This window comes from Triticum aestivum, chromosome 6A, assembly GCF_018294505.1.
Source record: "Triticum aestivum cultivar Chinese Spring chromosome 6A, IWGSC CS RefSeq v2.1, whole genome shotgun sequence".
In the NCBI taxonomy this organism is placed as follows: domain Eukaryota; kingdom Viridiplantae; phylum Streptophyta; class Magnoliopsida; order Poales; family Poaceae; genus Triticum; species Triticum aestivum.
This window is the reverse complement of record NC_057809.1, coordinates 505,206,207-505,222,121: the sequence shown is the minus strand read 5'-3', so window position 1 is coordinate 505,222,121 and position 15,915 is coordinate 505,206,207. Positions and strand designations below refer to the sequence as shown.

Genomic DNA, 15,915 nt, shown 5'->3' with positions numbered 1-15,915 from the left:
TCGATCGTCGGTATCTCAATACCTAGTTCAATCTCGTTACCGGAAAGTCTCTTTACTCGTTACATAATACATCATCCCACAACTAACTCATTAGTTGCAATGCTTGCAAGGCTTAAGTGATGTGCATTACCGAGAGGACCCAGAGATACCTCTCCGACAATCGAAGTGACAAATCCTAATCTCGAAATACGTCAACCCAACAAGTACCTTCGGAGACACTTGTAGAGCATCTTTATAATCACCCAGTTACTTGTGACGTTTGGTAGCACACAAAGTGTTCCTCCGGTAAACGGGAGTTGCATAATCTTATAGTCATAGGAACATGTATAAGTCATGAAGAAAGCAATAGCAACAAACTAAACGATCAAGTGTTAAACTAACGGAATGGGTCAAGTCAATCATATTATTCTTCTAATGATGTGATCCCGTTAATCGAATGACAAATCATGTCTATGGTTAGGAAACATAACCATCTTTGATCAACGAGCTAGTCAAGTAGAGGCATATTAGTGACACTCTGTTTGTCTATGTATTCACACATGTATTATTTTTCCGGTTAATACAATTCTAGCATGAATAATAAACATTTATCATGATATAAGAAAATAAATAATAACTTTATTATTGCCTCTAGGGCATATTTCCTTCACTAAATACATATCTCAACACCCCCCCCCCCCCCCCCGCAGTCGAAGCGACACCAGTGCTGATGCAGAGACTGGACCGGAACTCCTCAAAAGAAGTCGTAGGCAAGCCTTTGGTCATGATATTGGCAAACTGTTGGGATGTGGGAACGTGTAAAACACGAACATGGCCAAGAGCCACCTGATCCCGAACAAAATGGATGTCAAGCTCAATGTGCTTGGTGCGACGATGATGAACCGGGTTGGTGGAGAGGTAGACGGCGGAGACGTTGTCGCAGTAAACCACTGTGGCCTTATCAACAGGACACGAGAGCTCGTGAAGAAGCTGACGAAGCTAAGAACACTCAGCAACGACGTTGGCCACAGCGCGATACTCAGCCTCGGCACTGGACCGAGTGACCGTGGGCTGTAGTTTTGGTGACACCCAAAAAATTCCTGCTGCAAGAAAACAATCCGTTGGAGCTTATTGTCGGTGAAGAGGCCATTGATCTTGATCCACACCGTGTAGGTATCGTCCCCATCGTGAACGACGGTGTGGAAGATGTCGGGGGAGACGGTGAGGAAGAACCACCGGATGAGGGTGGCGTCAATGGCCAGCCAGTTGGCATCGTGGTTGCCGACGAAGAAGTTGGCGAGACCGTCCATGTGATCACGGATATTGTACTCACGAAAGAGGAGATTAAAGTAGGTTTTCCAGGCATAGTAGTTGGTGGAGGTGTGGGAGAGGATGATGGGTACATGCTCGGAGAGGGAGATGTTGCGGATGTCGGCAGCGAAGGGCTCGTCGGGTTCGGTGCCATAGGAGGAATCGAAGGGGTTGCTAGGACCCGAGGAGGTAGAGCGGGCCGACATGGCAGCAGGTGGAGCGGTGGCGGCGGGAGCGGGGCGAGTGGTGCGGCGCGGGTGGAGCAACAGGGCAAGGGGAGCGGCGCGGTGTGGTGTTGCGGGAGGGAGTAGGCGCGGCGGTAGGGGTGCGGCGGCGCGAGGTAGGGCTAGCGGCGGCGGCCGGGAGAGGCAACGGCGGCGCGGCTAGAGAGGATCGAGGGTTTAGGCTGATACCATGTAGAGGAATAGGATGCAAAGCACAATGTATTGATTGGGTGCATATGCACAAGTATATATAGTACATAAGGCAAGTCATATCTTCAACTATACACAAGGAAGAAAATTTGGAATACAAGAATACATGTGCTAAATACATATCTCAACATTTTCTACCCCATTGTGGCCAAACTCTAGTTGGAAAACATCAAACCTCATTGTGGCCAATAGTAGTAGCAAGTGCTTCTTCCACCCCTATCAGGGGCCAAATTCTTTTAGGAACAACAAACCAATTTTTTCTGGACTATTGGCTGTGCCGCCGATCCCCATGCAAATAAACCATTTTCTGATACTTGGGCGGCAGCAAGAAATGCTACCTGATTACTGTGATTAATGCTTACTTCCTAAGCTAGTTACAAACTAGACTCTCAGCAAATAAGCGGTATATTAGTTCCACTTGCGTGTAACTAAGGAGCATTGAGGTATAGTTCCACTTGCGTGTAACTAAGGACAAACGCCGCCCCAAACTTGATAGTACTAGGGGACAACTGACACTAATGTTATGCGCAAGAGGGAGCAAGTAATAAACAAGTGCATGCAGTGTTAATATCTGAACTGAAAAGTGAAAGTAATGACCATTCCTTGAAAAAGGTAAACGGATAAGTGGTGATATACTCTTTTTTTAACAGAGCGGTGATATACTATTGTTAGTACCTTGTGTGCATGCTGCAGAAAATGTGGGATAATGGTACAAATATGCGGTTGTTGTTCTTGGGGTATCCCGCACTTTCATACTGTCCGCATCCGTTCGAACCACGCAGTCCGGACGTGTGGCGCCATCTAATATGGTCCTGTATCGATCTGTCGAGCGATTTAGATCATATTTTACCTGCAATTCGATACCAAACATGGAGGCTTTACAAGAGTCTACACATCCGTGTGGCCAATCAAAAGCCACCGCGTACCCACGTCCGGGACCAAGAGCAGGTTAGGATCGTGCGTTAATTACTCCGCATTAAAAACGCATATTTCTTAGTCATTTGTTAATTACTCCGCATTAAAAGCGTAGATTTATTACTCTGTTAATTACCTTGATAATTACTCCAAATTAATTAGCTCATTGGATTAAAAGAGAAAACAAATCTGCATTAACTGTTGCACCTAAAAAATTACGGGAGTAATTATTTTGCTATAGTTATACCTTAAATGGCAGAAGGTTGATTCAAATGATGAAAGGTTGATTTCTATTCGGTGGAAGATCGACTTTCTATAAGCGGAAGGTTAATTTGGCGAGGTTAATTTCTTAAAAATCATAAATAGAGGCGGATGTTTGCGGCTATGGTTCGATGGCCGACTCCCGCATCATGTCTCTGGACCACGTCCAGACATAAAAACGGACATATACCCAAGCTATTTGAAGACCAGCTTTGAAGATCCATTAGGTCATATCTAACCGAACCCTGAATAATCCTTAATTCCTGATATTGGCATTTTTTAGGAGAAAAGCCTCAAAAGATTCCTCTCCTCTTCAAATTTCAGCAGCAAACACTCATTTTTCGATGCTAGCTCTTCTCGTTAAGAAAATGACACACCCGTTGGCGCATCACGTAATTGGCCTCCTGTGGCTATAAATTCCCACTGGCGCCTCACTTAAACCCTAGGTCTTTCCCATCGTTGCCCATTTTACCCAAAAATCGTCGGAATTGGGCTTGAAATCACCGCAGTCGCCTGATACGCCACCACCACCGCCCAAAAGTCACGCCCTCAATTCACTGCCGCGTCGCCTTATTCCACACGGTGAGGATGCTCTCCACACATCTCTTTGCCTGCTCCCGCCAACATCTCCGGTTGGTCATCGTGCCAGTGGAGGAGGCAGAGGAGGAGAAATCCAACATCGCCGCTGAATCGTCGTCATCATAGGATGAGGAGCCCCATGTCAGGTAGCGGTGTATGGCAGTGGCCACGTGTTGCCCCTCCACCAATGGAAGGAGGAGGAGGAGCACTACGTTGTTGACGTGCAGCTCTCCGCCGAGCACGTCGATGTTACGCCTGTTGTCGCCTTCCTCACTGACCCATGGGTCGTGGCGGCACACAGCACACACTGAGCACCGGGAATCACAAGTGCCGCCTGTTGTCATAAATCTCGCTGACACCGACAACAAGACGGTGCTGAAGATGCCCATGGGGACCCATGATGGCAAGGCATCGGGCTCCTACAGCTCGCGGTGATAAATCTCGACTCCGACTATGATTTGTGCTTGTTTTAGCTTAAATTTAGCTTGGGTTAGATTTAATTTTACGCTTAGTATGATGTTGTGTATGAACTAATATGTAAAATTATGCCCTATGTGTTCTTAATCTAGTTTCAAATTTCATTTTTGAAAGACATATTTGTGCTCAATTTGGATTTGAGAAGTTAGATTTGAGTGTCGGTTAGCTCTACACATTTTTTAACTCCTTGTATTTGAGGAGATAAGATTTGGCGAGCAATTTGAAGGGATATCTTTTGAGGATTCGGTTGTTGCCCTTATCTCACCACATGGCTCATACAAGTAGTAGCATGAAGCTAGAAGAAGTGTGCGGGTGAGATAACGATATTTGCACCCCCCCCCCTCTCCCCCCCCCCCCCCCCCCCCCCCTCACCCACGTCCCTGTAAAGAGAAATAGTATTTTCTTAGGGGTTTTTTTTTGTAGTCGTCATATCCTACATGGGTAATTAGCGTACTTGTGGTATTCCCTAAGTACTGAAAACAACCTTTTATAAAGGCATGATTTTTTTCTGAAAAAAGTTCATCACATTGGTACAAGCATTAGTCATGTAGATTCAAATCCAGTTTCGACATTGGGCTTGACGAATAATTTGCCATGGAAAACGTTCGTTATTGCCAAGCCCCACAAAGAACGCTCGTTGGGTATTGGGGTTCAATTTAATTAACTATAGAAACAATGTAATAAAACTAAATTTTATAAAAATCTTAGGATTAACAAAATGTTAAACCTCTCTCCCTCTACATCCCTGCATCAGATCAAGTACGAATATATAACGCAACCTAAGTCCCCTGTAAAAGGTTACATAGTGGGGAGAGTAAACCAGAGCATGTACGTTTGCATATGCCTCCTTATTTATCTTCGAACGAGGTGGTTCGTTACTGATTAATCTCTACCATATGTTTGCCACGGAGGCTAGCTAAGCAGTTCAGTTCAGTTGCCCCCTCTGCGACGATAAGATGGCGTCCAACGCCTCCTTCACCTGGGAGATCTCCGGCGCCGTTCCCCCTTGCGCCGGCCAGAACTCGTCCGTCGCCAGCACCTTGACTTGCAGCTGCAGGAACTTGACGTAGCTGAATGCCTTCTCGAGCATGGTGACCATGTCGACCTTGGTGCCGTTGGGCACCAGCTCCTGCAGTGTCCGGAGCCGTTCGCTGATCTTCTCCCGCCGGTTCTGCGCACACAGAACGGTACGTTCAGATCTTTTGAAATCCCCAAGGAAACGCAATGTATAATGGATTCGAGCAGTAAAAAGATTCGGTACCGAATTTACCTTTGCGGTGAGGCTTTGCGGGTCCCCCTTGGGCGAGGTAGTGGTGGGCGCCGCCGGCTTCGCCTTGCTCGTCTTCCTGCTCGCACCGCACGGCTTCTTGGTGGTCCGCGGCTCCGCGTCCTGGTCCGCGTACGATCGCTTCGAGGAACCGCGCGCCGGCGTCGCGGCATCGGGCGAGCCATTGGACGTGCCCGGGAACAGGAGCCCGAACGGCCGCCGCGCGCCGACGGAACTCTGAGTCAGGCTGAAGCAGCCCGTGGCCGGGTCAAACCCTATGGTCGACGCCGGCGCCGCGTGCTGATGGCCCTGATCTACGTCCATGTCGTCCACCCACGCGTCGCAGTCGGGCTCCTCCTCCACGACCTCCTGCTGGGCCGCGTGGCCCCGCGCGCCGTGGCCGAACGAGAGCACTGAAGGCCCCGCGCTCGCCCAGCTCGCGCTGTTCCGCACGTAGGCGCTGGCGGCGCCGGTTGGCTCGTCGTGGGCGTAGGCGTAGCCCCCGAAGAGCGCCGCCGCGTCGACGCCTCCGAGCAGCGCGTCGTGGCCGCTGTAGCCGAGCGCGTCGAACGCGGATGCTTCGGCGTCGAAGCCGGCGTCGTACATCACCATCGGCTCCCGCACTAAGGCCATGATCACGATCACGTAGCTACCTAGCTAGCTAGTACCAGTAGTTTCCGTGCGTGGCAGCAGCTAAACCAAGTTAGCTATGTGATGTAATCTAGCAGAGTGTTGCACCTCGATCGAGCTCTGCGCTGTGCGATAAGCGGCGAGCTGTGTGCTGCCTTCGCGCCATGCGCCGGCTATATATACATGCCGCGGCGCACAGGCCCGGGCCACGGCGGGCACATGGGGGGCCGCTACAACAAAACACTGGGCGTGGGGAGGATTATACAAAGTACATCCGCATTAAATGCTTGAGTTAGCTAGCTGATTGAGCTGCCGATCCTTGCCGTAGCTGTGTCTCCTCTGTTCCCGGAGCGAGCCTGAAGAACTCGCCCGCCAGCTCCATCGCGGGTATCGGGCAATCGGGTTTGTTCACTCAGCGGAGCTCCGAAATCAAGGACTGAAGGAGGGATTGTGTGAGCAGTGCGGATCCAACCGAACTGAGGCTGGTCACAGTGGGGAGGAACTTAGGAGTAACATCACACACTCCAATACAACTTTGCTTATGTGGCATGTATTTAATGAAGAGAGAGGTGCTTGTGGTAACTAGCTAAGTTACCGGAACATCACACACTCCAAGAAACAATGAGTCTATAACCTAATAAATACATCATTGCATGACACTACATAGATGTTCCTACCCACTATGGAGGTAGTAACATAGTCTAGGGAAGTGTGAAGTTACTAGCTTATGTTCTTGCCCATTGTGACCAGCCTGAAGGAAGAGGAACGGCGACCCATTTGGGTGGCGGGGAGGCAGGGGGCAGAAGGCGCGGCGGAGGCGACGGGCTCTCCCACGCGCTGCAGATTCCCGACCCCTCTCTTCTCACGTGGCCATGCCATGCAGCGCGGCTCAGCTACTCCCTTTTTTTCGATTTATAAGACTCAATTCAAAAATCTCACCAACCAAGATAGATGATGAGTGGTAAAATATTTTTTGTAGTTTGCAAAAACATCCAATTAATGATTTTGTTTTTCTCAAAAAATCATGTTTACGAATGCATTAATTGCAATGCATGCATGCATAAAGTACATGCATTGGTCAGTTTTCTCTTAATACTTGCATGCAATGATTTAATGCACCTTGAAGTCCGAACATGTGATGGGGAACAACCAAATTGAGCCTTATAAAATAGAAAAACTAAAATTTTGAAATAAGCCCTATAAACCAAAAAGAAGGGAGTAGGCCGCATATGCCGAGTTGCCTTGCCTTCTCTTTATTTACGGCCGTGCAACGCAAATGGATTTTCTACATTTCCTAGAATGTACTAATGCCTTGATATCCTGCTTCTTTCATTGTTTTCTTTCAACAACACGTAGAACCTTTGCTAGTCGTTCCTTCAAGTGAGAAACAAAACCAAGTTGGTGGTGGAAGCAGTGCATCGATGTCAAGAAGCAAAAAATAAAATAAAATGCGAAAGATATCAAGAGGAAGTGCATCGGTGTCAAGAAAGCTATTAACATCCATCTTTTAAAAAAGGATGGCTTTTATTGGTATGTTCTTACACCGGTATGACTAGTCATAAATTGATGCTCACCTTAGTCTATCATCTAAAACTAGAAGGGTTGGATGTGCTTTGTTGCTCTACTTAAAAAAATAAAGTGTATTACTTCTTTGAAAAGTTAAACCTTTTAAGTTTGATTAAAAATGAAGAGAAATATATCAAAATCCATAATATCAACCCGGTATCATTAGATTCAACATGAAAAAAATCATGTATTTTTTGTTTAATATTCTAGATGCCGATTGATACGTCTTCAACGCATTTATAATTTTTGATTGTTTCGTGCTATTATATTATCAATCTTTCATGCTTTATATGTTATTTATATCATTTTCTGGAACTAACCTATTAACCCAATGCCCAGTGCCAGCTCTAGTTTTTTGCTTGCACTGGGACCAGAAGGGACCAGTCCAAACACGATGAAACTTTACCTTGATTTTTTCTGGACCAGAAGGGACCCTAAAAGCTTCAGAAGGTGGCCAGAAGAGCTACAAGAGAGCCACGACCTCACAGGGCATGCCCCAGTGGGTAGGTGCTCCCCTGAGCTCGTGGGCCCATGCAACTTCGTTTGACCAAATTCCAAGCCTATAAATTCACAAATATTCCCAAACCAATAGGGATCCACCAGAAACACTTTTTCTGCTGGCGCAATCTTCTGTTCTTCCGCGATCCCATCTGGAGGCATTTTTCAGTACTCTTCCAAATGGAGAATCGATCACGGAAGGTTTCTACATCATCCTTGCTGCCTTGCGATGATGCATGAGTAGTTTACCACAGACCTACGAGTCCATAGCTAGTACATAGATGGTTTATTTTCTCTCTTTGATCTTCAGTGCTCCCTCCATTCCCTTATACAAGGCCACTATAAAAATTACATTTTGCATCTATACAAGCCACTAACAGTGATCGGGGCAAAAATTAATGATGTTTTCTCATACTAGCAACTTGTTTAATACTTGCATGCATGTAGTCATAATGACACTATGCTACTTCCTTCCCATTGCTTCCTTCCATGCATGCAGACGTATTAATGATCCTGGTTAACGAAGATAAAAGTTGCTTGAAAAGCAGTCATTAAATTTTGCCTTGGTATCTGTAATTTGAGTTTGTGGCCTTGTATAAGGGAATGGAGGGAGTACCATGTTCTCCTCGATCTTCTTGGACTTCTATCCGGTGTAATCTTCTTTTGCGGTGTGTTTGTTGGGATCCAATGAATTGTGGGTTTATAATCAGATTATGTATTGAAAGTAATTGATCTTTTCTGAACTTTATTATGCATGGTTGTTATAGCTTTGTATTTCTCTCCAATCTATCTATTTGCTTTGGCCAATTAGATTGATTTATCTTCAGTAGGAGAGGTGCTTTGTGATGGGTTTTCAATCTTGCAATGTCCTCACCTCGTGACAGAAGGGCTAGCGAGACATGTATTATATTGTTGGCATTGATGGTAAAACAATGGGTTTTTTATATTGATTGGGTTTATTTTGTCTGCATCGTGTCATTTTTCTTAAAGTGTTACTCTGTTTGTTCTGAACTTAATGCCATGGATGCATGCTGGGTAGCGGTCGATTGGAGGAGTAACAGTAGTAGATGCAAGCAGGATGCCTATATAATGATTATGCCTTGGATGATCTTCCTAACTTTGCGCAATTTTGTCAATTGCCCAACAGTAATTGGTTTACCCATCGCTATACTGCCTTCGAGAGAGATGACTCTAGTGAACCTATGACCCCGGGTCCATTCTCCATATATTTACAAGTTCCGATAGTTGCTACCAATTTTCTATCATTATCCTAGTTACTATTATCCTTTGCTATCTTTACTATTATTAGCTTTTAACCTTGTGGCTAGCAAAAACAAGGGGAGTGACGACCCCCCTTGCCTTTGTTGGGTGTAAGCGGTTATTTTGTTTGTGTGCAGGTGCTACTAACATTGTATGTGTGTTGCCTCTTAATGGCTTGATAAATCTTGGTTCTTATTTGAGAGAAATACTTTCTGCTGTTGCACTATATCACCCTTCCTTTTCAGGGAAATCTAAGAACTCCTACAAGAGTAGCAGTGCTCACATAACCATAACGCGTTCGAATGTGATCAATTCTAAGGTCTCTCTCTCTCTCTCTCTCTCTCTCTCTCTCTCTCTCTCTCTCTCTCTCTCTCTCTCTCTCCGCATAAGAAGAGAAATCTGCTTCGTTTTCCCCCGCGAGATTTTGTCGAGGCGTGCATGCCAGTTTATAGAATATTTCTTTTGTCTCTAATGTGGTTTCGTTGAGGCATTGATTTCCAATCGGATCTACATCGGTACAAAAGAAAGACGAGTAGTGCGCTATTGATTAAGGTTGCATCCAAAATAGCATTTAAAAAGATTTAATAGGTAAAACAACATCGTATTCAAATTCCACACATTTTTTGATAACTTCCGTATATTGCATGTTAGAATTGAAGTTAGAGTTTAGAAGTTAGGGATGTTCTTAAAATGCATCTGAATCTGCCACTAAAATAATGTTATTTTCTAGATGGATTGCGGGTTTACTAAATGAAATATCATAGGCTTTATGCAAAAGAAGGATTCCTGGATTCACTTAAAACAGGGCTGTTGGTTGATTAACTAAAAGATCAAGGGGTTTTCCGCAAGAAATGATGTTTTTCTTATTAACTTTAAAACAAGACCACGGGTTGATTTCCGAAAATGGTAGGTGGTTTTCTGCAAAATTGCCGAGAGATGGGCAGAAACACTAATTCCTTTAGAGCTCTTTTACGGTACCCTACCTGGTACTCCCATGGCATTAACCGGAGTACCAAACAGATCTAGCCGTCCATGATGAAGGGTAAGTTAGACCTTTTACGATAGAGGCCCGATCATTCAGCTTCATAGAAAAAAGTTTACGATCGATCCTGCATCCCAGCCGTGAGGCTAGTAGGTGCCGCCGCCGCCAGCCAGATTGAAAATTTCTCTTCAGTCCAGCAGAATTGTTGCCGTCGCCCATGGCAATCGCACCGTCGGCTGCACGCTCGGCTCTTGCCCTCGATGTCTCCGTTGATTCTCCGCTGGTGCATCGTCTGGTGAAAAGCCTGGGACAGTGTATCCATCCGCTGCATTCCTCCAGCTTGAGGATGCACTACTGGGCTTCACAAATCCATCCATTATGTTCAGGGATTAGAACGTGCGAGTTTCCGACCTGATTGTGGAGGACACAAGCACGGCGGCGGTAGCATGCGAAGCAGATCGCAGTGGATGCGGCGTTCATGGACGGAAACGAGTGCAGCGCGACATTTGTACGAACCAGATGTTACAGGGGGGAATATCAAAATATCCTCAAAATAAATAACCATAAAATGATTTTGATGCGATTACCGTTTTGCCCCTTAGATTAGGGTACTCAGTGACTCATCGACTCAGTACTCCCTGGAACAAAAGATGGAGTACCGGAGCATACTGGCCATTGGATTGCCAGAAATAGACGGCTTATATTAATTCATGGGCACTGTAAAAGAGCTCTTTCTTTATTAGTGAAAAAAGTGTAGATTATTTCCAGTTTGAAAATGCAGTACAATTTTGGGGGTACTATAAGTGATCACAGTTTTATTTTGATTAGCATGTTGCTTCGAGATTTCCTGTGAACGCATGTATCACAAGTCATGCTCAATTGACACCTTGCTAGCGCTATATCATCTCAACCGAGTGAAACTTTGCACACACTTCTATTACAAACTCGATACTTATTTCCATCATCTCAACCGTCGATCCCCTATGCAAGCGATATATCATGCTCGCCCATTCTGTTAAAGTTTGGCGCGCGCGTATCAGATTAGGAGGACCATAGGCGACATAGAAAGCGAGGAGAAATTAGGGGACAGGATGCTTGGGATACCATTAATCCCTGGCCCGGGTGCTGGCTAAACCTGCAATTCCCCCTGCTGTTCTTACTGATCTGCCTGCCCGTGACACCACAAATATAACTCGATGTCTCCTGGCCCAGTGTGTTTGTTTAAGCGCGTGCGCACGCCCTGTGATTAATGCGCCTGTCTTATGACGACGATACTTGTCCACATCCATGCTTGCCATTAATGCTGCAGTATCATCTCTCTCTTTCTGCGTCAAGTTGATCTATCTCTCCTTTAATTGCGAGTCAGCCGGACCTGGAATAGCAAGCGAGCATGCACGTCTACGTGTCGGCGGTGGAGTTGATCTCATTGTTGGTTTGGATCTATCCATTGATTGACAGATTAACTCCATACGATTCCGTGCTGGTTTAATTCGGAGGAACGGAGCCACACATGCCACTCTCGATTTGCCATTTACAGCAATCTCGAGTAGATCAGAATCTCAAATGCCTGACGGACAAAAGACGTGATAGCATGTACTCCCAAAAGCATATAATCCCATGTTGTTACACCTACTTGCTGTTAACGCTGGACAAACTCTGTTACTGTAGGGGTACTTGCTGTCAACGATTTACTGCATGGTTGTTTGGTCGGGCAATGGCACTCATTAGCTGGAGACCCGGCTCCAGCGGAGTACTCCCTCCGTTTCTTTTACTTTGCGTATAAGATTTGATTAAAATCAAACTATACAAAATGTGGTCAAATTTATATTAAAAAAATGAACATCGATAGTAATAAAACTATATTGATTTCATATTATGAATAATGATATTTTTTTAGTACTTCCTTTCTCTCAGTTTACAGGACGTGCGTGTATCCCTAGGTTGTCAACTTGATCAACCTAAAACAAGTCATATATTACAAAAAATATACCAATATAAACTTTAGATGTTCTATTTTCAAATGGCATAATTTTGTGTTATATAGTTTATATTAGGGTAATAAAATTGGCAACTTAGGTATACGCGCAGGATTTATAAACTAAAACGGAGGAAGTATAAAGTTAGTCAAATTTTACAAAGCTTGACTTTGATCAAGCTTTATATGCAGACTAAAAAAAAGGAGAAAATACGTGTCCATATGCCCTCGTCAACTTGGCATGCAGGCATATCCCTTGGCTAATGCTCGATCGGTGGATGGATCGACCAGGGATTTAGGCAATTAATGGCGTGCGTGCCCCAGCCCAGCCCAACCAGGGTTTCTCAATCTCAACTAATCTGCGCACGTGGAGTTCATTAATGAGCTTGGGGGACCAACTAAGAAGCCGCTCGAGCACATAGATACTAATCTAGTTACCGATCGGTTTCGGCCGTTGGCCGGACGGGTGCAACCAGATCGATCGACTGCCCGATTTAAGTTAGTATATACTGGGCTCTCTTCTAGGATCCTCCCATGCAGGCATGTTGCACTCTGGAAATAGGATTCTCACATCGCCATGGCACCGTTCCTAAGATCAAGCTAGCTGCTGGAGGAGACGATCCAGCCGACCGCCTGAGAGTTAACAAACCGAAGCGTGCGTGCGGGCCAATCGTTCTGTCTGCTGCATGCGCACCACACGTACGCGCGCAGGTGTGAGTAGCCGAGCGTCCGTGCGGGGCCGGCCGCATCCACCAATTCGTCTGTCTGCACACGTGCATGTTGCAAGTACGCTTGCTCGGCCGGGTAGGTCACGCGTACAGTGACCATGGATCTTTTACCTTGTTCCGGCATAAGTTGGTGAAGCGTAACTGGAGTAGATACATGGCGTACATGTTCTGCTTTGCAGCACTACTGCGGGAGTTCTTTGAGTCACTGAACCTTGGCCCAGGGAAGGGCTATCATCCGCAAGCCAAGCCAAGTAGAGTGCTTATCTTTTCGAAGTAGAAGCCAAAATTTTGCATCGGTTAATTAAGAAGAAGAAAAGCAAGAAAAAAAATAGTGTTGCTTTATGAAAAATCGGACAAAAACCAAACAAACAGACTACAAGTGGACTACTTACTCACAAATCATGAAACAACACTACCGCGCAAGCGGTCCGTCAAATACCCCCAACACACAACCACAACCCTCAACACTTGCAATGCAATGGAACCCCTGACGGGAATACCACTGTTAGAAGGAAGAGAGAGGGGTTGTTACGGAATATGATGGATTTATTATTAAGCCTCGACAGCGAGTATAGATTGAGTACAAGGCTTGGAGGGCAAGACGCCTCTCCTGAAGATAAGGAGACGGATTACAAATCCTAGACTACCAAATACATGTATCCCAAATATATCTCTAACATCCCCTCACAGTCGTAGCGGTAGCGTCGCAGACAACGGGAGCGTCGCAAATGGTCAGACTGGAGAGAATAGCAGCCGACGGGCTGACATCCCCCCGCGGTCGTAGCGGGAGCGTCGTGGACAGTGTCGCGTCGCGGACGCGTTGACCATAGAGGAAGCCGACAAGTTGCTCAAGCGAATGATAACCCTTTGTGCCGATGTCGAGGTAGCCGAGAGCGTAGGGTGGTGTAGACGTGGTCGAGGTAGTCGTGCAAAGAATACCGTGGTCGATGTCGAGTCGGGGTAGCCTGTGTCAAGAAAAACGCTGTGGAGCTGCGGGCGCAAGGAGCCGCTGAGTTAGCATGAGCGCAGTGATGTCGGAGTAGGGTGCGCCGGGAGGTAGACGGTGTTGACGAAGCGTTGCGCCGGGTTTGCCAGGCCCGGGGACACGTCGTGGACGAAGGCACGCATCGGTGTTGCCAGCGCCGGGCATGCGTAGACGGACGAAGACGAAGTTGACGAAGCGTGCTCCAGACTTGCCAGGCCCGGGGACACGTCGTGGACGAAGGCACGCACCGGTGTTGCCAGTATCGGGCATGCGTAGACGAGGACCTGCACAAGCTGTACGCCATGTCAAAGAAGTCTGAGAGGCTAGCAGAGAAGAACTCGACGACGATTGCGGCGTTCCATCAGCGCGGGGCCAATGTCATCAACGATGATCGGAGTAGACGAAGTGGTCGGGGTAGATGACGGCGACGCTGGCGATGGGCTAGTGCTAGGACGAAGACGAAGGGGGTGGACGGCGGCTACGGACGTAGCAACGGCAACGGCGGAAGAAGAGTGGCGGCGGCAGCGGCTAGGTTAGTAGTGTGGCGGCGGTGCTCAAAGTATGTAAGGAACTTGACAGCGTGACGAAGACCGGCGCGGACGGTGGCGTTCCCGCGCCAAGGGAGGCGGCGCGGTGCATACCACGAGAGGTCGACGCACGGGAACGGCAGTGGACCGCGGGCCGTGACGCTACGGCTCAAAGGAACGATGCAGCGGTGGCGGGCAGGTTGGGGCGACAGCGGGGACCGCGGGCCGCGACGCTACAACCCGAAGAGCCAACGTAGCGGCGGAGGGCATGTCGACGCAACCGCGAGGACGGCCTCGGGGCAGCGGCAAGAACTGCGTATCACGGCACTACGACACAAAAGGACGACGCAGCGGCGACACGCAAGTCGATGCAGCCATAAGGAAAACCACGGGGCAGCGGCACTGCGGTCCGACGGGGCGATGCAGTGGCAGCCCAATGCTCAATCGGTAGAGCGGGCGCACTATACTCCTGACAATCTTCACGGGACCTATGAAGACGTGCGCAATCAACTGGCCAGGTCGATCGCGCGACGTAGATGAAGCGAATCGCGTACGCTCGGATGATCAGCCCAGACGCCTGCGAGGTCGGAGTGAGGCGGCCGGTCGTGACAAGAGCTGGCATCCGGAGATAAATTATACCGGAACCTGATTGACGCGTACAAGGACGCGAGGCACACCTGATGCAACGATCAGCATGGCCAAACCATGACCTGCACGGACACGTTGTCCAGGCCAACACTTGCGCACTTGCAACCATTTGCATGAACATGTGAACCGGCCCAAGCGGCGGGGTCTGTGGCCAGCGCGAACGGCCGGCCACAGCGGCGTCAACTACGCCCGTGTTGAGCGCGTGAGTTGACGACGAGGGAACGACCGATGGCCTCCGCACCATTATGCATGAAGCTTGAGATGCAAAGCAGCGACCGATCCGGTGGATGGAGACGGGATGGACGGAGGAGTCCCGATCGGATCATGGCGGCCGCCGGCACAGAGCGACAGGCGGACGGACATGTGGACAGCAGTCATAGGCTGCCGCATGTCACGCGAAGCCGCCGGATCGGTGAAAGCCGGTTGGACGCGCCGATGTCGGAATAGAGGCGCGTGAGGTTCGACGGTGATGGTGGGCGATGCAAACTGATTTTAGATCCGAAAACAAAAAAGAAACACCGATTAAGACGACCGGCAAGAGAGAGAAAATCCGGATCAAAGGATCAGGAAAAAGACTCTCTAGGACAACTGGTCAACACGACCGGCGGACGAACCTAGGTATGGGTGGCGCGGCTTCCGGCGGCGGTCATGGAGGCCGACTGCCCTGAGGGCGACGCGCGGGTGCGGGAGCGGCGGCTGCTAGTGTTTATAACTCAGAAACTGATACCATGTTAGAAGGGAGAGAGGGAAAAATTTTAATCCCCTCACTGATCATTGACGAGATAGCGATGATAGATCAACAGGCAAAGATGACTGCAATCCACAACCACTTCGAAGCATTGCTGGGCACCTAGCAAGCCCGTCCTCAAACTCTGAATCTTGGATCCATTCCG

At 47.8% G+C, this 15,915-nt stretch overlaps 1 protein-coding gene across 1 annotated transcript; it reads right to left on the bottom strand.

Annotated features, from left to right (window-relative positions):
• Positions 1-4,693: 4,693 nt before the first annotated feature.
• On the bottom strand, positions 4,694-5,972 carry LOC123130842 (putative transcription factor bHLH086). Its single transcript, XM_044550642.1, has 2 exons — positions 5,227-5,972; positions 4,694-5,127 (listed from the first exon to the last, which is right to left on the bottom strand). The coding sequence occupies exons 1-2, from the start codon at positions 5,854-5,856 to the stop codon at positions 4,882-4,884; spliced, it is 876 nt and encodes a 291-aa protein (XP_044406577.1). The 5' UTR covers positions 5,857-5,972; the 3' UTR covers positions 4,694-4,881.
• Positions 5,973-15,915: the final 9,943 nt, after the last annotated feature.